Source organism: Macaca fascicularis, chromosome 16 (genome assembly GCF_037993035.2).
Source record: "Macaca fascicularis isolate 582-1 chromosome 16, T2T-MFA8v1.1".
Lineage (NCBI taxonomy): Eukaryota > Metazoa > Chordata > Mammalia > Primates > Cercopithecidae > Macaca > Macaca fascicularis.
In genome coordinates, this window is record NC_088390.1 from 5,068,025 (window position 1) to 5,087,781 (window position 19,757).

The window sequence follows — 19,757 nt, forward strand, 5'->3', positions numbered from 1 at the left end:
TCTGGATCACCGGCCGTGCCCCTTGGCCTGAGTCTGCAGAGGTCACTGAGCGCGGACACCCGCGGGGCTTAACAGGCGGGGCTATTTTTCGAGGCGGAAGAATACTCAAGTTGCAAGAGTGGCAACTTTTTCAAGAAGGGGAAAGTCCCACTTCGGGCCCTTTGGGTTTCTTCTCAGTCAGATGTGCGCTCGCCGCCACCTGGGGAGGGCGGGGCGGCCGGGTGGCGGCCGAGGTGAAGCCGTCTTCTCCGACCCGCCGCCGAGGGCTGGGCCGCTTCCGGAGCCTGGGTTAGGGGCGCGAGGTCACGGAGCGCGGCCCGGGCGGAAAGGGGCTTGGTTTTCTCTCTCCTCCTCCCGAGTGCGGCGCGCATCCCTGGCGTCCACGCCGAACCCCACAGTCCCCGACGCCCCTCGAGCCCGTGTTCCTCGACAGCCGCGCGGCTGAGTCACTGGCGGGCTCGGGCGGGGCCGCACCCGGGCACGTGGCGGCGCTCCCCGCCCGCCATCTCCTGACCCCTGACCCGCCGCACCCCCACCCCAGGGTGGAAAAATCCCGGGAGGAGCGGCCTGAGATGAGAGGGCGGGGCAAGATGGGAGACGGGACGGGTGGCGGGCCAGGTGGCTTGAGGTGGGGGCTGGGAGGCCGCGCTGGCCGGCGGGGCGGGGAGCAGGGGTGGGGAGAGGGAGGCGGGGGTGAGTCACCGGGCGCGGGCTGCCCCGGCGCCGGCGGGAAGGGCCTCCGAGTCGAGCCCCGTGACCCCAGCCGTTCGGCTGGCATGGCTGCAGAGGAGCTCGGGGCAGACCCCGCACTGGCCCCAGAGCTGGCAAGGTGGAGATCTCTACCGAGAGCAGAGACCCACCTCCCCGCAGTGCTACGGCGGGGCGCCGGAGGAGCCCCAGGCGTGCAGAAGCTCACAAAGGGCCACCCGTCCTCGGTCCATTCATTTTTGTTCACTGTTGATTCAACCCCATTCATTGATGGGCTGGGGCCGTGCGCTGAGCGCCCACAGTCGGTGGGGAGAAGGGCTCTGACCAATAGTCCCCATGCCGGGCGACAAGTGCTGTCCCAGCGTTATCAATCGGGCGCCGCGCCAGCCGAGAGGGCCCGTCTAAATTTGTCTCCTGGCCCCTAATTCATCCCCACCCTGGCTGGCCTGGAGAGGGTAGGATGGGGCGTCGCCGATAATGGCCGTTATGAGGACCCTAAGAGGTGAGACTCTCTCGCCTTCTGGGGTGGGGGGGTTCAATTTTAGACGTCAGAGCTTGCCCAGAAGTCCCCTCCCTTCCCCCACTGAGGGCAGAGGCCCGCCCAGCGATCTGAGCATGTGTGGATGTCAATCCTGCAGCCCCTCTTCCAGGCCCCCTCCCCAGCCTTGCAGGGCTCAGGTTACCCCTGGCCTTTCCTAAAGGTCACACATTCCTCTTGACGTTTGCAAAAGGGGAATGTAATCCTGGGGTGGGGGAGACCCCTCATCTGAAGCCCCTCCCCCGCTCCTCCCAAAGGGGAATTAAAACTGGGACTGTTACTGGGGGACGGAAAGAAAGTGGGGGATAGTAGTTGACCTTTGGTAAGGGGGCAGGTGCCCAGGGCCAGAGGCTTCTGCTTTAGGCTGTAGTGGGCACTTGGCTGCCAGCCCAGTGTGAAGGGGGGAGGATGGAGAGAGAGAGAGGCGGGGCTGGCTGGGGACCCAGTGGCTCAGGGATAAATGCGCAGCCCGAGAGGGGGTGAGCTGACACTGTCCCAGCTGCCACCTAGACTCGGAGCTCCATCCAAACCTCCAACGAAGACATCCCAGGTCAGCTAAATCTTCCAGCCCCCGGGGTGGACGTAGTAAAGGGTGCGCATGGTGTTGAGTTGGAGGAAGTGGGGGACGTTTCTGCTTTTTTTTCTCCTGGGACTGGAGGTGCTTGAAAAAGCTGGGGGAAGGGGCGGCTGGAGCAAGCAGATGGGACAAACTCTGGGAGCACCCAAGGATCTAGGGAAAGGAGGCTGTGAGGAGGGGCAGTAAGGATGGATAGAGAAGGGCAGCTAGAGTTGGAACCTGGTAGGGAACTGGGGGCCCAAGAGGATTTCGGAGCAGGAAAATGAGAACCAGAAAGGATTTGAAGGCCACCAGCCGTGGAGAACAGACTGCTTGACCAGAGGGTGGAAGGAGAAGGCCTAAGTGCAGCCTTGGGGGAGGTGGGGGCTTGGGGAGTGATGGCATCCTAGGAGCCATAGATGAGAGGCCCCTGGATTCTTAGGATGGGAGGGTGGAATAAGAGCTATTCTGAGTGGGGGAGGGGGCTGCGCCTGCCTCTTTGGTCTGTGACCTTTTTGTAGGGTATTTTTAGCTCCAGCACCTGCCTTCTTGGAGTGGGGAAGACTCTTAAAGGGCAAGGGATTTCTGGTTCCTTAAGAGATCAACTGTCTACCCTCACACCTCCTGTCCTGCAGCCATGGCCATGCAGAAAATCTTTGCCCGGGAAATCCTGGACTCCAGGGGCAACCCCACAGTGGAGGTGGACCTGCACACAGCCAAGGGTAACATAAGGCCCATTGGATAGGCTCGCCCCAGAAGACCCCAACCCTTTGGCCTTTACCCCCCAATTCTGTGCCATATCCTCTCCTTTCTCTCAGGTTCCCTTTCCCAGACTTCTTCCCAAGCCCTCTTCCAAAATGGAACCAGAGCTGGAAGCTGGGAGAAGAGAAGCAGGAGTCTCTGCGCTGCCTCCTGTCCCTGAGCTCAGAGAGGATACCTCAGCCCTTTGAGGGGTAGAGGGGACTCCCTGTGAGCTCTTTTTTTTTTTTTTTTGAGACAGTCTCGCTCTGTCACCCAGGCTGGAGTGCAGTGATGCAATCTCGGCTCACTGCAACCTCCGCCTCCCGGGTTCAAGCGATTCTCCTGCCTCAACCTCCCAAGTAGCTGGGATTACACGCCTGTGCCATCACGCCCAGCTAATTTTTGTATTTTTAATAGAGACGGTTTCACCATGTTGGCCAGGCTGGTCTTGAACTCTTGACCTCAAGTGATCCACCTGCCTAGGCCTCCCAAAGTGCTGGAATTACAGGCATGAGCCACTTGGCCTAGCCATCCCTGTGATCTTCCAATTCCTCCTGCCTCAGGCCGATTCCGAGCAGCTGTGCCCAGTGGGGCTTCCACAGGTATCTATGAAGCTCTGGAACTAAGAGATGGGGACAAAGGCCGCTACCTGGGGAAAGGTGAGGAGACACCAGTGCAGAAGGAGTCTGTGTGGGTGGCTTTAGGACATGGGTGCACAATGGGTAGAGGACTAGAACCCCCAAAGCTCTTGAGGAGCTGGGGTCCACAGAAAGAGGCCCAATTGATTGAGATCCAAACCTCGTCCTCTGGCCTGTCTAGGAGTCCTGAAGGCTGTGGAGCACATCAACAAGACTCTAGGCCCTGCTCTGCTGCAAAAGGCAAGTGGGGAAGCCGGCTCCCTGCAGTCTCCTCTCCATGCCCCTGCTCCCTCACCCCAGACGCGCCTCTCCCCATTTTCACTTATCCTCCCCTTGTACGTGCCCTGACTTCTGAGAAATCTGACCTCTGCTCTCCCCTCTCAAACCCACCCTTCCAGAAACTAAGTGTTGTGGATCAAGAAAAAGTTGACAAATTTATGATTGAGCTGGATGGGACCGAGAATAAGTGTGAGTGAAGGGCAGCGGTGGGGAAGGGTTGAGGTATGGGAGAGATGGTGAGAGGCCACAGGGGTGAGGCCTGATGGGTTATTTCTGGGTCCCCCATTTTGGGTCACACCGCAGCTGGATGGATTTGTGTTCATTCCACAGGCATTTCCTATGCCTGCCCTCTGCCAGGCCTGGGCTGGGCGGTGGACACAGACATGCAGCTGACACATTCCCCCGGGGTGGGGGCTCCCAGAGCTACTCAGGTGGTGGGAGAGAGATCTGTTAACCAATTCTTCATGCTCAGTGGTTTGGAACTCTGGCGTCTTCTTGGAGTAGCCACCCCAAACCCGGAAGAAGCTCTCATCCTTTCTTCCCGCTTGCCTCCTTCCAGCCAAGTTTGGGGCCAATGCCATCCTGGGCGTGTCCTTGGCCGTGTGTAAGGCGGGAGCAGCTGAGAAGGGGGTCCCCCTGTACCGCCACATCGCAGATCTCGCTGGGAACCCTGACCTCATACTCCCAGTGCCAGTAAGTGCAGCTACCCACCCCCACTAGATCTTGCCGTGACAGAGCCACCCCCACCCAGCCAGGGATGCCCCCATGGAAAATCCACCTTTCAGACCAGCTCCTAAGAAGCAGTTTCCTGAAACTGAATCTCTCCTGCTGTGGTCCAGCCCCTCCCTCTTTCCCACAATCCAAACCTTCCCTGAAGGCTCTATGTGCTTCCTTCCCTGCCATATAACCCAGTTCCTTGCCATTCCAGTCCTAGGCTCGGTAACTCCAGCCTCATGCCAACCCCGCACCCTACACCCCACACCCCAAATCATATTGAGAGTTTCTTTGAGGCAAAGATCTTGGCATTTCTTTGTATCTTCTTGAGTCCTTCTTACACCAGTGCCCTCTTAATGAATGGAAACTCTTTGAATTTAATCTCAATAATAATGTTACCATTTCTTGTTACTTACTAGGAAGATTGCATAAGAGCATGGACTCTAGAGATAGATTGCTGGGTTTGAATCCTGGCTCTGCCTGTTATTAGTTGTATGATTTTAGGCAAGTTCTTTAACTGCTGTGTCTCAGTTTCCCCATCTATAAAATGGGGGTAATGATACCAATGAATAGAGGTGTTTTGAGAATGAAATGGGCTTATATATGTAAAGTACTTAGTACCTGGCATGTAGTAAATGCCATATAAAAGTGTTAGCTATGGCTGGGCGCGGTGGCTCACGCCTGTAATCCCAGCACTTTGGGAGGCCGAGGTGGGTGGATCACGAGGTCAGTGGTTCGAGATCAGCCTGACCAACATGGTGAAACCCCATCTCTACTAAAAATACAAAAAATTAGCTGGGCGTGGTGGTGGGCGCCTGTAATTCCAGCTACTCAGGAGGCTGAGGCAGGAGAATTTCTTGAACCCAGGAGGCGGAGGTTGCAGTGAGCCGAGATCGTGCCACTGCACTCCAGCCTGGGCAAAAGAGCAAGACTCCATCTAAAAAAAAAAAAAGCCGGGCGCGGTGGCTCATGCCTGTAATCCCAGCACTTTGGGAGGCCAAGATGGGCAGATCACGAGGTCAGGAGATTGAGACCATCCTGGCTAACATGGTGAAATCCCGTCTCTACTAAAAATACAAAAATTAGTCGGGCATGGTGGCGGGCGCCTGTAGTCCCAGCTACACGGGAGGCTGAGGCAGGAGAATGGCGTGAACCCAGGAGGCGGAGCTTGCAGTGAGCCGAGATCGCGCCACTGCACTCCAGCCTGGGCGACAGAGCCAGACTCTGTCTCAAAAAAAAAAAAAAAAGTGTTAGCTATTATATGCTAGGCACATGATAAGAACTTTACATTCAATTTCTCTAATTTTCAGCAAAAGATCCTACAGGGAAGTAGGTGCTATCCCCATTTTATAGAAATGAGGAAAGAGAGGCTGGGCGCGGTGGCTCACGCCTGTAATCCCAGCACTTTGGGAGGCCGAGGCAGGCAGATCATGAGGTCAGGAGTTCGACACCAGCCTGACCAACATGGTGAAACCCTGTCTCTACTAAAAATACAAAAATTAGCCGGGCATGGTGGCGCCCGCCTATAGTCCCAGCTACTTGGGAGGCTAAGGCAGGAGAATCACTTGAACCTGGGAGGCAGAGGTTGCGGTAAGCCGAGATTGCACCATTGCCCTCCAGCCTGGTGACAAAGCGAGACTCTGTCTCAAGAAAAAAAAAAAAAAGAAATGAGGAAAGAGGCTCTTGAACAAAATTACTCATCCTAGACCACTGAGCTAGTAAGTAGGGAAGCCAGGTTTCCACCCCAACACCCCCCGCCCCCATCCCTTCTTGAGCCCTCATGCCCCAGCCCAGGTCCAGACACCCTCTCCCCATCTCAGGCCTTCAATGTGATCAACGGGGGCTCCCATGCTGGAAACAAGCTGGCCATGCAGGAGTTCATGATTCTGCCTGTGGGAGCCAGCTCCTTCAAGGAAGCCATGCGCATTGGTGCTGAGGTCTACCACCACCTTAAGGGGGTCATCAAGGCCAAATATGGGAAGGATGCCACCAATGTGGGTGATGAAGGTGGCTTCGCACCCAACATCCTGGAGAACAATGAGGGTCAGTGCTGAGCACCCTGGGGGGCAGACCCCCTGGATCTCCACATGGGCAGAGGAGGCTGTAGACAAGGGGTGCTGAGTCTCAGGTCCTTTCTTGGTCCTCCCCCAGCCCTGGAGCTGCTGAAGACAGCCATCCAGGCAGCTGGTTACCCAGACAAGGTGGTGATCGGCATGGACGTGGCAGCATCTGAGTTCTATCGCAATGGGAAGTACGATCTTGACTTCAAGTCGCCCGATGATCCCGCACGGCACATCACTGGGGAGAAGCTCGGAGAGCTCTATAAGAGCTTTATCAAGAACTATCCTGGTGAGGCGCTCAGGTGTCCCAGTGTTCCTGCCCGAATCCCCTGCAGCTGCCTAATACCCTGATTTCAGTGACCTGCTTTACCATGGGCTTGGATCCCACCAATCCTTAGCCCCATTGAAATCCCCATTTAAGCTCTTCTGCCCTGTCACCCCTCCATGAGGCACCTTCTGACCTCTAGCCCTGTCTCTGCTCCCAAACCCCACCAGTGGTCTCCATCGAGGACCCCTTTGACCAGGATGACTGGGCCACTTGGACCTCCTTCCTCTCGGGGGTGAACATCCAGATTGTGGGGGATGACCTGACAGTCACCAACCCCAAGAGGATTGCCCAGGCTGTTGAGAAGAAGGCCTGCAACTGTCTACTGCTAAAGGTCAACCAGATCGGCTCGGTGACCGAATCGATCCAGGCGTGAGTGTCTCCTGACCCTGAGGCTCACCGGCGCCTCCCTCTGCCCCCGCTCTGCCCACTCCAGCTACAGTCTCACCCACTAACTCCAAGCTTACCTTTCCCCTGGCACCTGACCTACCCACACGTTGATCTCAAGGCTTTGACTAATCCTTGGCCTGACTCCAAGAGCTTTGCCACTGTGGCCCTTTCATGACCCCCCACCCGCAGCCCACACCATTCCTCTCTCAGATTCTGCTCTTCTCACCAGCATCTCCAGAGCCCAAAATCAAGATGAGAATTCTTTTCCTCTCCTACTTCCCAAAGAACTTAGTCACTGCCCTCCCTGCAGAGTGCTTGCTACCCAAAACAGCAGGGACAGGCCCCACCCAACCCCTGCTTTCCCACTGAGGAGCCTCTAGAAGGCCACATCAAATGTCCTCTCCACTCAGGTGCAAACTGGCTCAGTCTAATGGCTGGGGGGTGATGGTGAGCCACCGCTCTGGGGAGACTGAGGACACGTTCATTGCTGACCTTGTGGTGGGGCTCTGCACAGGACAGGTACTTGCAGCTTCTGTCTACTGAGTGTCTCACCAAGTTTTCTTGGGGTCTCTGGCCTCCTGCCTCTGAGGTGAATGTTCCCCTGGGGCCAGGTCCAACCCCCTCCTCTCCAGCCTCACCCAACCTTCCAAATCCTTCTTCCCTCATCAGATCAAGACTGGCGCCCCCTGCCGCTCAGAGCGTCTGGCCAAATACAACCAACTCATGAGGTACAGCGGGAAGAGTGGGCCTGGGCATTGGGGTGCTGGAGGCCATTAGGTTGGAAGGCAGCAGCCTTGACCTTGCCTGCATTCTAGGATCGAGGAGGCTCTTGGGGACAAGGCAGTCTTTGCTGGACGCAAGTTCCGTAACCCGAAGGCCAAGTGAGAAGCTGGAGGCTCCAGGACTCCACTGGACAGACCCAGGTCTTCCAGACCTGCTTCCTGAAATAAACACTAGTGCCAACCAAGACAGCTGTGTGCTTCTTTGTGGGAGCGAGGGGAGGAGTGCTGGTTTCTGGGCTGAGCTGGGAAAGACAGGAGGTGGAGACATGGGAGCAGGGAGGGGAGGCAAATAGATGTGTAACCCACTAGGACAAAGAGGAGGTGAGGGACTCAGAGAGGAAGCTGGGTGGATCTAGAACAACAGAGGTGTTCACATTTCCAAAGGAGGTAGGGGAAAGCAGATGCTATATGGTAAAAGGAGGCAGAGTTGCCAGTGGAGCCAGGCATGGTGGCACATGCCTGTAGCCCCGGCTACCTGGGAGGCTGAGTTGAGAGGATCGCTTGAGCCCAGGAGGTCGAGGCTGCAGTACACTCTGTTCATACCACTGCACTCCAGCCTGGGCTGCAGAGCAAGACCCTGTCTGCAAGCAACAACAACAACAACAACAAAAACGAAAACAAACAACTAAATTAATAAAGAGTTTCAGAGGGAATAAGAAACCAGCTCCAGGAGAGGGGAGCAGGGTGGGGCTGAGGGTCCTGCCACCACCATGAGGGGGAAGCTGGCTGTGAAGTAAATGGTCTACAGAGGACACTAGAGTGAGGCTGCAGTCCTAGTGAGGGCTTTGTGAGAATGAGAGTGATAATGACAGTGGCTGCCTCTCCTACGGAACTTACAGGATCTGAAACTGTTCTAAATATTTGACATGTATCGTCCTGCGCTATTGTTCAAACAGGTCTGTCAGATAGCTGCCATAATTATCCTTATTTTACAGGTGAGGAAACTGAGGCACAAAAGGTTGAATGCCTTACCCAAAGTAACGGTTGGCAGCAGGCAGGATTAGGATCCAAAGCCAAGGTATTTGACTCCAGCGATTATACTCTTGTATCTTTATTTTGAGCCAGCTTCTCGATCTGTCACCCAGGCAGGAGTGCAGTGATGCGATCACAGTTCACTGTAGCCTCAAACTCCTGGGCTCAAGCAATCCTCTTGCCTCAGCCTGCAAAGTAGCTGGGACTACAGGTGCACACCACTAGGCATGGCTAATTTTTAAATTTTGTATATTTTATTTTCTTTTTGTAGAGAAGGTTTGTGGCCTAGACTGATCTCAAACTCCCGGAGTCAAGCGATTCTCCTGCCTCGGCCTCCCAAAGTGCTGGGAGTGCAGGTGTGAGTCACTGCACCCAGCCAATTATTTAATTTAATTTAATTTTTATTTATTTATTTTTTGAGACAGAGTCTTGCTCTGTCCCCCAGCCTGGAGTGCAGTGGCATCATCTCAGCTCACTGCAAGCTCTGCCTCCCGGGTTCACACCATTCTCCTGCCTCAGCTTCCCAAGTAGCTGGGACTACAGGCGCCCGCCACCACGCCCGGCTAATTTTTTTGTATTTTTAGTAGAGACGGGGTTTCACCGTGTTAGCCAGGATGGTCTCGATCTCCTGACCTCATGATCCGCCCGCCTCGGCCTCCCAAAGTGCTCGGATTGCAGGTGTGAGCCACTGCACCCAGCCAATTTTTTAATTTTGTAGAGAGAAAGTCTCACTATGTTGCCCAGGCTGATCTTGACCTCCTGGCCTCAAGTGATCCTCCAGCCTTGACCTCCTAAAATGCTGGGATTACAGGTGTGAGCCACTGTGCCCAGCCTCTGATTGCACTCTTAAAATACTGCATCTTATAAAACCCTCTGGGCTGGGCACAGTGGCTCACACTTGTAATCCCAGCACTTTGGGAGGCTGAGGTGGGCAGATCACCTGAGGTTGGGAGTTAGAGACCAGCCTGGCCAATATGATGAAACCCTGTCTCTACTAAACATACAAAAAATTACCCAGGTGTGGTGACACATGCCTGTAATCCCAGCTACTCAGGAGGCTAAGGCAGGAGAATCGCTTGAACCCTGGAGGCAGAGGTTGCAGTGAACCGAGATCACACTACTGCACTCTAGCCTGGGCAACAAAGACTCCGTCTCAAAACAAACAAAAAACCTCTGATAGTGTCAACTGGCCATGTTTAACCTACACAAACAGCAATTTTATGCTGTTCCACTGAAAATTATTCCCCTTCTTCTCTACCAGTGGCTTCAGGGCCCACCTTTCCGGGTACAAACCAACCAGGACATTGGGTTAAACAGCATTTATTGAATGTAAAGTACCCCAGCCCCATGGGGAAGAAAATTCCAAGAACGGGGAATCATACAGATTAAATACCCGCTGTGCATTCACACTCTCACACACACACACACCACGCACATATCCACGCTCGAACAGTGACAAATCAAACACCTGTTGTCCCCCAGCCCGCGGGACAGCTGGTAGGAGGCGGTTCAGAGGTGGGGCTCCAGGATGGGTTCTAATAGCAGCAGCCTAGTCCCTCCCTGCCCCCTGCCCTGCCCCAGGGGTCAAAGGGAGCTGGGCGGGGCGCCTAGGAGGTTGGTGGCAACTCTTCCCCGCTCTGCCGCAGACGCTTCTTGGCTCTGATCTCATTCATAGCCTCTTCAATGGAGCGTGTGTCCCTCTTATTGGCCACGGGCACTAGGGGCAGAGAGGAGGGTAGGGAGGACTTAGAAACCCGTACCTCAGCCTCCACTGCCCTCCCACCACATCCCATGCTCCTCTCCCAGCCACGGCGGCCGCACTGTGGCCTCACCACAGCCGTAGGTTTTATTGGCCTGCAGCATGTGGGCTGCGTCTTTCGCTGCTCCCTTGCCGATGAGGTGGCTGTACTTGTCCTTGTAGTCGCTAGCAGGGCTCACCACCACGGGCCCCTGCTGGGCTGCCTCCTCCTCCTGCCTCTGAGCCAGCTCCTGGGGGTGAAAGTGGGGGCACTGGTGCTCAGGGCCCCAGCCCAAATCCCCACCCCTCCCAGGTGGTGGGCTTCTGGGCCCCAAGGGCTGCCACGCATAGCTCACCTTCAGCTTCCGCTTCTCCTCAGCCTTCTGGGGATCCCATTCCTCTCCACGACGGTAGGAGTCTAGCTCTTCATCTGAGGGTGCAAACTCCTAGAGAAGAGCACAATGATGGGGTCAGAGTCCATACAAATGTTTCATTTCATTCCTTCATCAGGGAAGGGGGAGAAGGCCACAAAGGGGAGAGGAGAGAATGAGGAACTCAGGCCTTTTACCTTTTTGAAGATCATGACATAGCGACAGTCATCATCTTCCCCAAAGGAGAAGGATGTCAGGCCAGCTACTTCCACTACATCATGTCTGGGATGGGACGGCAGAGGGGAAAGAGTATCATGAGCCAGGAGTGGGCCTAGTGCCCTCCTCTGGAGGAGCCCCCTGCTGGCCCTTTCATGCCCCGCTAGCCACCCATTTCCTTCTTCCCCCAGCCCCGAGACACTCACAGTATGCTCCTCTCGATCTTGTTCATTGGCTGAAACTTTTTCTTGATCTGCCCACTGTCTTGAATGAAATCTGACACCTCCTTCTCCATCTTGGGAGAGGGGAAAGGAAGAAGATATGAAACAATGGCTCCACCCAAGTACCCCCCACCCCAGCTGAGTTGGCGGCCCTTCTACGCCTCCCCAGCACCCTCCCCAGCCTCCATGCCACTGGCTTCCAGGCATCACCTCTCTTAAGACATTTTCAGCAAAACTGAGTCCTCAACCTTCCAATTTTAACTTATTGGAAGTCCTTCCTGAGTCTGCCTTTGATCACTCCAGTTGTTCTCACCCTTTTACGAAACTCCACTTTCTGTTGTTTCTCTTGCTCTTGTAGTTTCTTCAGGCGGGCAGCCTGTTCTGGGGGTGAGAAATGGCAGCATGAAGCCGGGGCTGGAAGCATGGATGGGGAAGGTTTCTAAGGCTTCAAGTGAAGTGTGGTGCCCCCTGGGAAGTGTCAGGCTGGGAAGGCAGGATTAGCGTTTATTCATCAAGCATTTATTGATGTTTATTTTACCTAATAGTCCCCCTTATCCACGGGGGTTCATTCCAAGGCTCTCAGTGGATGCCTGAAATTGTGGATAGTACTGACCCTTATATATACTATATCTTTTTCTACACATACATGGCTATGATAAAGTTTAACTTATAAATTAGGCACAGTAAGAGATTAAGAATAACAAGCCAGGCACGGTGGCTCAAGCCTATACCCCAGCACTTTGGGAGGCCAAGGCGAGTGGATCATCTGAGGTCAGGAGTTCGAGACCAGCCTAGTCAACATGGTGAAACCCCATCTCTACTAAAAATACAAAAATTAGCCAGGTGTGGTGGTGGGCACCTATGATTTCAGCTACTGGGGAGGCTGAGGCAGGAGAATTTTTTTTTTTTTTTTTTTTTTTTTTGAGATGGAGTCTCGCTCTGTAGCCCAGGCTGGAGTGCAGTGGCCGGATCTCAGCTCACTGCAAGCTCCGCATCCTGGGTTCACGCCATTCTCCTGCCTCAGCCCCCGGAGTAGCTGGGACTACAGGCGCCCGCCACCTCACCCGGCTAGTTTTTTGTATTTTTTAGTAGAGACGGGGTTTCACCGGGTTAGCCAGGATGGTCTCGATCTTCTGACCTCGTGATCCACCCGTCTCGGCCTCCCAAAGTGCTGGGATTACAGGCTTGAGCCACCGCGCCCGGCCGGCAGGAGAATTTCTTGAACCTGGGAGGCAGAGGTTGCAGTGAGCTGAGATCGCGCCATTACACTCCAGCCTGGGCAACAAGAGTGAAATTCTGTCTCAAAAAAAAAAAAGAGAGAGATGGCTGGGCGCGGTGGCTCACACCTGTAATCCCAGCACTTTGGGAGGCCGAGGTGGGCGGATCATGGGGTCATGAGATCGAGACCATCCTGGCTAACACGGTGAAACCCCATCTCTACTAAAAAAAAATATACAAAAAATTAGCCAGGCGTGGTGGTGGGTGCCTGTAGTCCCAGCTACTTGGGAGGCTGAGGCAGGAGAATGGCGTGAACCTGGGAGGCGGAGCTTGCAGTGAGCCGAGATGGCGCCACTGTCAGCCTGGGCGACAGAGCTAGACTCCACCTCAGAGAAAAAGAAAAAAAAAAGAGAGATTAAGAATAACAATAATACAATAGAACACTTATAACAATGTACTGAAATAAAAGTTTGCGGCTGTGCTCTCTCTCTCTCTCAAAATATCTTATTGTATATAATAGTTCCAGGCTGCAGGTAACTAAAACCTTGGAAAGCAAAACCTTGGATAAGGGAGAGCAGGGACTACTGTATCTGGCACCAGGCGAGACCCTGAAGTACTGAGATGATTAAGACACAATGTGGCCCTTCAAGAGTTCCCAGTTTAGTGGGAGTGACAAAGATCAGAATAATGCTTAACCCCCTTTTCCAACTCCACTGGGGAAACCAATGAATAAACATTGATTGATTGATTGACTTTTGAGATGGAGTCTCGCTCTGTCACCCGGGCTGGAGTACAGTGGCATGATCTCAGCTTGTTGCAACCTCTGCCTCCTGGGTTCAAGCGATTCTCCTGCCTCAGCCTCCCAAGTAGCTGGGATTACAGGCACACACCACCACATCCGGCTAATTTTTGTATTTTTAGTACAGACGGGGTTTCACCATGTTGGCTAGGCTGCCTCAAACTCCTGAGCTCAGGTGATCCACCCACCTCGGCCTCCCAAAGTGCTGGGATTACAGGCGTGAGCCACTGCACCCGGCCTATATATTTATTTTTGGGACAGGATTTCACTTTATTGCCCAGGCTGGAGTGCAGTGGCACAATCACAGCTCACTGCAGCCTTGACCTCCCTGGCTCAAGGGATCCTCCTACCTTAACTTCTCAAGTAGCTGGGGCCACAGGCGTGTGCCTCCATGCTCAGCTACTTTTAAAAAAATAATTAAACAAAAATATTTGTGAGATGAGGTCTCACTACGTTGCCCAGGATGGTATTTTTTTTTTTTTGAGACAGAGTCTCACCCTGTCACCCAGGCTGGAGTGCAATGGCACAGTCTTGGCTGACTGCAACCTCTGCCTCCCAGGTTCAAGAGATTCTCCTGCCTCAGCCTCCCGAGTAGCTGGGAATACAGGCGTGTGGCACCACACCTCGCTAATTTTTGTATTTTTAGTAGAGATGGGGTTTCAGTATGTTGGTCAGACTTGTCTCGAACTCCTGACCTCGTGATCTGCCCACCTCAGCCTCCCAAAGTGCTGGGATTACAAGTGTGGGCCCAGGCTGGTCTTGAACTCGGCTTCAAATACCCTTCCCACCTGGGCCTCTCAAACTGCTTGAGAGGCTTAAGCCTCGGCACCTAGCCTTGGATTTTTTTTTTTTTCTTTTTTTTAAGTTTTCTGTTAAGATGGGGTCTCAGTTTGTTGCCCAGCCTGGTCTCCAACTGGCTTCAAGCAATCCTCCCACCTTGGCCTTCCAAAGTGTTGGGATTATAGGTGTGAGCCACCATGCCCGGACTATAGTTAGTTGTTTGTACATTGTGGGCATTAAATAAATGTTTGGGCTGAGTGCGGTGGCTTACGTATATAATTCCAGCATTTTGGAAGGCCAAGGTGGGAGAACTGCTTGAGGCCAGAAGTTCGAGACCAGTGTGGGCAATATAGTGAGACCCTGTCTCTACAAAAAATAAAGAATTAGTCAGGCATGGTGATGCATGCCTGTAGTCCCAGCTACTCGGGAGGTTGAGGTAGGAAGCTCACTTAAGCCCGAGAGGTCTAGGTGACAGAGCAAGACCCTGTCAAAAAAAAAAAAGAAGAAGAATTATAATGCATCTGGGAAGGAAAACAGACTCAGACCCTGGCCTCAAAGAGTCTATCATCTCGTTGTCTACACAGCAAAGCGGAATATTTTTTTTTTTTTTGAGACGGAGTCTTGCTCTGTTGCCCAGGCTGGAGTGCGGTGGCGCGATCTCGGCTCACTGCAAGCTCCGCCTCCCGGGTTCACGCCATTCTCCTGCCTCAGCCTCCCGAGCAGCTGGGACTACAGGCGCCCGCCACCGTGCCCGGCTAATTTTTTGTATTTTTAGTAGAGACAGGGTTTCACCGTGTTAGCCAGGATGGTCTCGATCTGGCTCCGCCAGATCGCCCTCGGGTGATCCGCCCGCCTCGGCCTCCCAAAGTGCTGGGATTACAGGCGTGAGCCACCGCGCCCGGCCAGGGGAATATTTTTTTTTGAGACAGAACCTTGTTTTGTCACCCAGGCTGGAGTGCAGTGGCATGATCTCGGCTCACTGCAACCTCCGCCTCCTGGGTTCAAGCGATTCTTCTGCCTCAGCTGTCTGAGTAGCTGGGACTATAGGCACCCGCCACCACACCCAGCTAATTTTTGTATTTTTAGTAGAGATGAGGTTTCACCATATTGGCCAGGCTGGTCTTGAACTCCTGACCTTGTGATCCACCTGCCTCGGCCTCCCAAAGTACCAGGATTACAGGCTTGAGCCACCGCGCCCGGCCAGAAAGGGGAAATTATTTAACTTCCTATATTTTGTAAAATCCCCCACTTCCCACTTCTACAGACAGGATAAAGCCGAAATGGATAATCTGACACCCTTCTCCTTTGGGAGTCCAAGGTTAGCTGTGAAGGGTCTTTTCTTTCTGAACTATTGGGCTCAAGAGATCTGCCTGCCTCTTGCCTGAAGATGCCCGAGACCCCATCTTTACAGAAAACTTAAAAAAAAAAAAATAGCCAGGTCTGGGTGCAGAGACTCAAGCTTCTCAAGCAATTTGAGAGGCCAAGGTGGGAGGATCACTTGAGGCTGGGAGTTCAAGACCAGCCTCCCAAAGTGCTGGGATTACAGCAGTGAGTCCCCTCGCCTGGCTAAGGGTCTTATTTAACTTTCTTCCTCTTCCTTAGATCCTGCCTCTGGAAGAGGAGGAGGAATTTCTTTTTTTTATTTTTATTTTTTGAGACAGAGTCTCGCTGTGTCGCCCAGGCTGGAGTGCAGTGGCGCGATCTCGGCTCACTGCAAGCTCCGCCTCCCAGGTTCACACAGGCACCCGCCACCACACCTGGCTAGTTTGTTGTATTTTTAGTAGAGACGGGTTTCACCATGTTAGCTAGGATGGTCTCGATCTCCTGACCTCCTGATCCACCTGCCTCGGCCTCCCAAAGTGCTGGGATTACAGGCTTGAGCCACCGCGCCCGGCCGAGGAGGAGGAATTTCTAACCCAGGCCCTCCATGCTTGCCTGTCTTCCCCACGATGTGATTTTACTACCTCTTGAGATTTGGGTGCATGCTTCTTCCTATTCCTGCTCCTCAGCCTGAAATTTTTCTCTCTTTTGCCGTTTCAAATCCTTTACATCCTTAAGGCCTCCTTCTTCCACAGGATCTGAATCCTCTCCAGCTGCACTGAACCTCTCCCCATCATTTATTTATTTATTTATTTATTTCGAGACAGAGTCTCGCTCTGTGCCCAGGCTGGAGTGCAGTGGCGCGATCTCGGCTCTCTGCAACCTCTGCCTCCCAGGTTCCAGTGATTCTCATGCCTCAGCCTCCTAAGTAGCTGGGATTACAGGTGTGAACCACCACATCTGGCTAATTTTTTTTTTCTTTTTCTTTTTATGAGATGGAGTTTCACTCTCTTTGCCCATGCTGGAATGCAGTGGCACAATCTTGGCTCACTGCAACCTCTGCTTCTTGGGTTCAAGTGATTCTCCTGCCTCAGCCTCCCAAGTAGCTGGGATCACAGTCATGCGCCACCACACCTGACTAATTTTTGTATTTTTAGTAGAGATGGGGTTTCTCCATGTTGGTGAGGCTGGTCTCGAACTCCTGACCTCAGGTCGGAGTTCATCTGTCCGCCTCGGCCTCCCAAAGTGCTAGGACTATAGGCGTGAGCCACCACGCCCGGCCATTTTTTTGTATTTTTTGTAGAGATGATGTTTCACCATATTGGCCAGGCTAGTCTTGAACTCCTGATTTCAAGTGATCTGCCTGCCTCAGCCTCCCAAAGTGCTGGGATTATAGGCATGAGCCACGGTGCCCAGCCCTCTCCCCATTTTTTAAAATAACTCCATGCCTTTGCACATGTTCCTCTGCTTGGAATGCTTTTCCTCCTCTTGCAAACATTGAGATCTACCATGAGTCAGAGTTACTTCTTCCCCTGGGCTCCAAGCTCCTTTGGCTCAGACACCCAGCATAGCATAGAGAACTAATGTATCATAACTTTTTGTCTCCTTTAGCATAGTATGAGCTCCTGGAGGGCAGGGATCCTGTTCATCTACTGTTCAGTTATCCTCTGGAGCCCCAGGGCCTGACAGCCTAGGAGCTCTCATCCTCTGCCCTCACTGACCATCAGGGCATTTCATTTTTTGTTGTTGGAAACAGTCTCAATTTCACTGCCCAGACTGGAGTGCAGTGACGCAATCACCTCTCACTTGCAGCCTCAACCTCCCAGACTCAAGTGATTCTCCCCGCTTTTGGAATTCTCCCAAGATTCTCCGGAGAATTGGGACCACAGGAGCGCGCCACTGAGCCCGGTTATCATTTATTTATTTATTTATTTATGAGACGGAGTCTCGCTCTGCCGCCAGGCTGGAGTGCAGTGGCGCAATCTTGGCTCACTGCAACCTCCGCCTCCCGGGTTCAAGGGATTCTCCTGCCTCAGCCTCCTGAGTAGCTGGGATTACAGGCACGCGCCACCACGCCCAGCTAATTTTTGTATTTTTAGTAGAGACGGGGTTTCACCATGTTGGCCAGGATGGTCTCGATCTCTTGGTCTCATGATCGCCCGCCTCGGCCTCCCAAAGTTTTGGGATTACAGGCGTGAGCCACAGCGCCTGGCCAATTTTTGTATTTTTTTGTAGAGACGGGGTTTCTCCATGTTGCCTAGACTGATCTTGAACTCCTGGGCTCAAGCGATCCGTCCGCCGCAGCCTCCCAAAGTGGTGGGATTACAGGTGTGAGCTACAAGGCCGGACCCCATTGACTGTTCTTTAACTGGTTTTCGAGTCTTCTCTGCATCTAGAGAAGTGGCATAAGATTATGGTCAAGAACATAGGCTTCAAGCCCAGTCATACCTGGGTTTGAAACTCTGCCACTTACCAAACTAACCATGTGACCTCAGGCGAGTGACTAACTTAAGCTTCCTAGTCTGTCAATGCCGCTGGTGATCACCCACTTAGACAGTCAGTCATCAGAGCATTACAGAATTCCAGTTCCCCGTTCCCATCATGCTTCCTCCTTCCTCAGAGATTTCCTTTTTTTTTTTTTTTTTTTTGAGACGGAGTCTCGCTCTGTCGCCCAGGCTAGAGTGCAGTGGCCGGATCTCAGCTCACTGCAAGCTCCGCCTCCCGGGTTTACGCCATTCTCCTGCCTCAGCCTCCCGAGTAGCTGGGACTACAGGCGCCCGCCGCCTCGCCCGGCTAGTTTTTTTGTATTTTTTTTTAGTAGAGACGGGGTTTCACCGCATTAGCCAGGATGGTTTCGATCTCCTGACCTCGTGATCCGCCCGTCTCGGCCTCCTAAAGTGCTGGGATTACAGGCTTGAGCCACCGCGCCCGGCCGAGATTTCAAATAGACTCTTCTGCCTGTAACGCTTTGCTTCTCTCTCTCATTTACAGAATTATCTGTTCTGATCTCGGCTCACTGCAGCCTGGGGGAGAATCTCAGGTGGCCGCTCTCACAGTCATTTTTCTCTCAGAGCACTTATCAAGTTGATTATTAAACTTCCGTGTGATCACTGCATCAATGAGCGCCCCAGCCCCGGACTGTGGCCTCCCTGAGGGGTACCCCTGACCCTTAACAGTTGTTCAGGAAATAACGAGACGAAGTGTAGGCATCCAGCACCCCTTGAATACTCGGAAGGCGTCCTGTCTGCCCTGGCCCCCCTGGGGCATGTGGGGAGCCGGGCCAGGGCTCGTCCGCGGTCAAGGTCCGCAGGTTTGGGAGTTGGGGTCCTGCATTCCGCCAGGATCATCCCAAGCCCAAACACGAGCAACCCCGGGGAGGGTCCCACGGCCCCGCCGGGCCGCGCCCTACGCCGGCCGCCGAACTCCAGCCAGCCCGCAGGGAAGCTACTCAGAGAACGCAGGCGGAGACAGTGGCCAATCGGACCTGGCGGGCATTCTCATCCCTCCAATCAACACTACGATCCGCCTGGGCAGCTCGGGAATTTAAGGCTACAGATGGGAAAAAGGTTGTAGAAAGGAGGCAGAAGGGACTGGGTTAAATCAAGCAGGAGGGGCAAGAAGACACAGAGGACCCAACAACCAATGGGAGTTCTGAGGCTGGGGTGGGTCCGAAGGAAGGTCGAATAGGCCTAGGAGGCAGAGCTTTAAGTTGAGATAGCCAATGGAGATGAAGGCAGAGTAGATGGGCGTGTCCTAAATCCAATCGAAATAGAGCTAGAGGCGGGCGGGGAAGGAATGCGGCAGGTTGGAGGCACCCTACCAATCAGACCAGGTCAGCAGCGGACAGGCGGGCCGGTTGGCTAATGGGAAACAAGGACTGCGGAAGGCCAGGGTCGGGAGAAGAGGCAGGAGGCTGGCGCTATCTTTCAGGTAGCCAATCACTGTCCGCTGAGAACAGCGGGCGTGGCAGCAGCCCTTTTAGGGACTCTGAGGGTCTCGGAAGGGGCCTGTGAGGGGTCTTTCAAGGTTGAGGCGGCGGCATCGTCCAAAGAGGGAAAAGTGCGGTCCTGAGAACCGGGCGAAGGAAGGCGGTTGTGAATTTGGGATCCTCACCTCGGGCCTTGCGCCGAGTCTCCTGGTCACCGAGGCTGGGTGGCTTCTCCATGGAGCTCAGGATGGAGCCCAGTAGGTCCGCCATCTTGGGAGTGACTGAGAGGGGGCGGCGCGTCTTAAAGGGAAGGGCGGAATGCCTTTAAGGCCGGAAACACGTCGGAGGCGGAAAACCCCGAGCCCGCCTAGCCCGGGCGCAGATCCGAGGCCAGCAGCGCGTGGCGACCTCCAGCTGGCCGAGGCCCCGCCCCGCCCCGCCCCCGTAGACAGAGGCCGCAGGC

At 54.0% G+C, this 19,757-nt stretch overlaps 2 protein-coding genes across 4 annotated transcripts; one reads left to right on the forward strand and one right to left on the reverse strand.

Annotated features, from left to right (window-relative positions):
• The first annotated feature begins 1,159 nt into the window (after window positions 1-1,159).
• Window positions 1,160-7,916, forward strand: ENO3 (enolase 3). Of its 3 annotated transcripts, none has more exons than XM_005582617.5 (12): window positions 1,160-1,210; window positions 2,438-2,524; window positions 3,107-3,202; window positions 3,363-3,421; window positions 3,580-3,649; window positions 4,020-4,153; window positions 5,995-6,217; window positions 6,326-6,523; window positions 6,730-6,931; window positions 7,360-7,468; window positions 7,619-7,677; window positions 7,765-7,916. In XM_005582617.5, exons 1-12 carry the CDS (start codon window positions 1,186-1,188, stop codon window positions 7,832-7,834), a joined length of 1,332 nt encoding a protein of 443 aa, XP_005582674.1. In that variant the 5' UTR covers window positions 1,160-1,185; the 3' UTR covers window positions 7,835-7,916. The 3 variants fall into 3 exon arrangements, with proteins under 3 accessions (XP_005582674.1, XP_005582676.1, XP_005582675.1); XM_005582619.4 differs by lacking the exon at window positions 1,160-1,210 and adding an exon at window positions 1,733-1,796 and having other exon boundaries at window positions 2,335-2,524; XM_005582618.4 differs by lacking the exon at window positions 1,160-1,210 and adding an exon at window positions 1,733-1,796.
• Window positions 7,917-10,007: 2,091 nt separating this feature from the next.
• SPAG7 (sperm associated antigen 7) lies at window positions 10,008-19,573 on the reverse strand. The gene is made up of 7 exons (XM_045376329.2): window positions 19,480-19,573; window positions 11,563-11,630; window positions 11,235-11,323; window positions 11,010-11,094; window positions 10,798-10,887; window positions 10,536-10,692; window positions 10,008-10,420 (listed from the first exon to the last, which is right to left on the reverse strand). Exons 1-7 carry the CDS (start codon window positions 19,562-19,564, stop codon window positions 10,311-10,313), a joined length of 684 nt encoding a protein of 227 aa, XP_045232264.1. The 5' UTR covers window positions 19,565-19,573; the 3' UTR covers window positions 10,008-10,310.
• Between the last annotated feature and the right edge of the window lie 184 nt (window positions 19,574-19,757).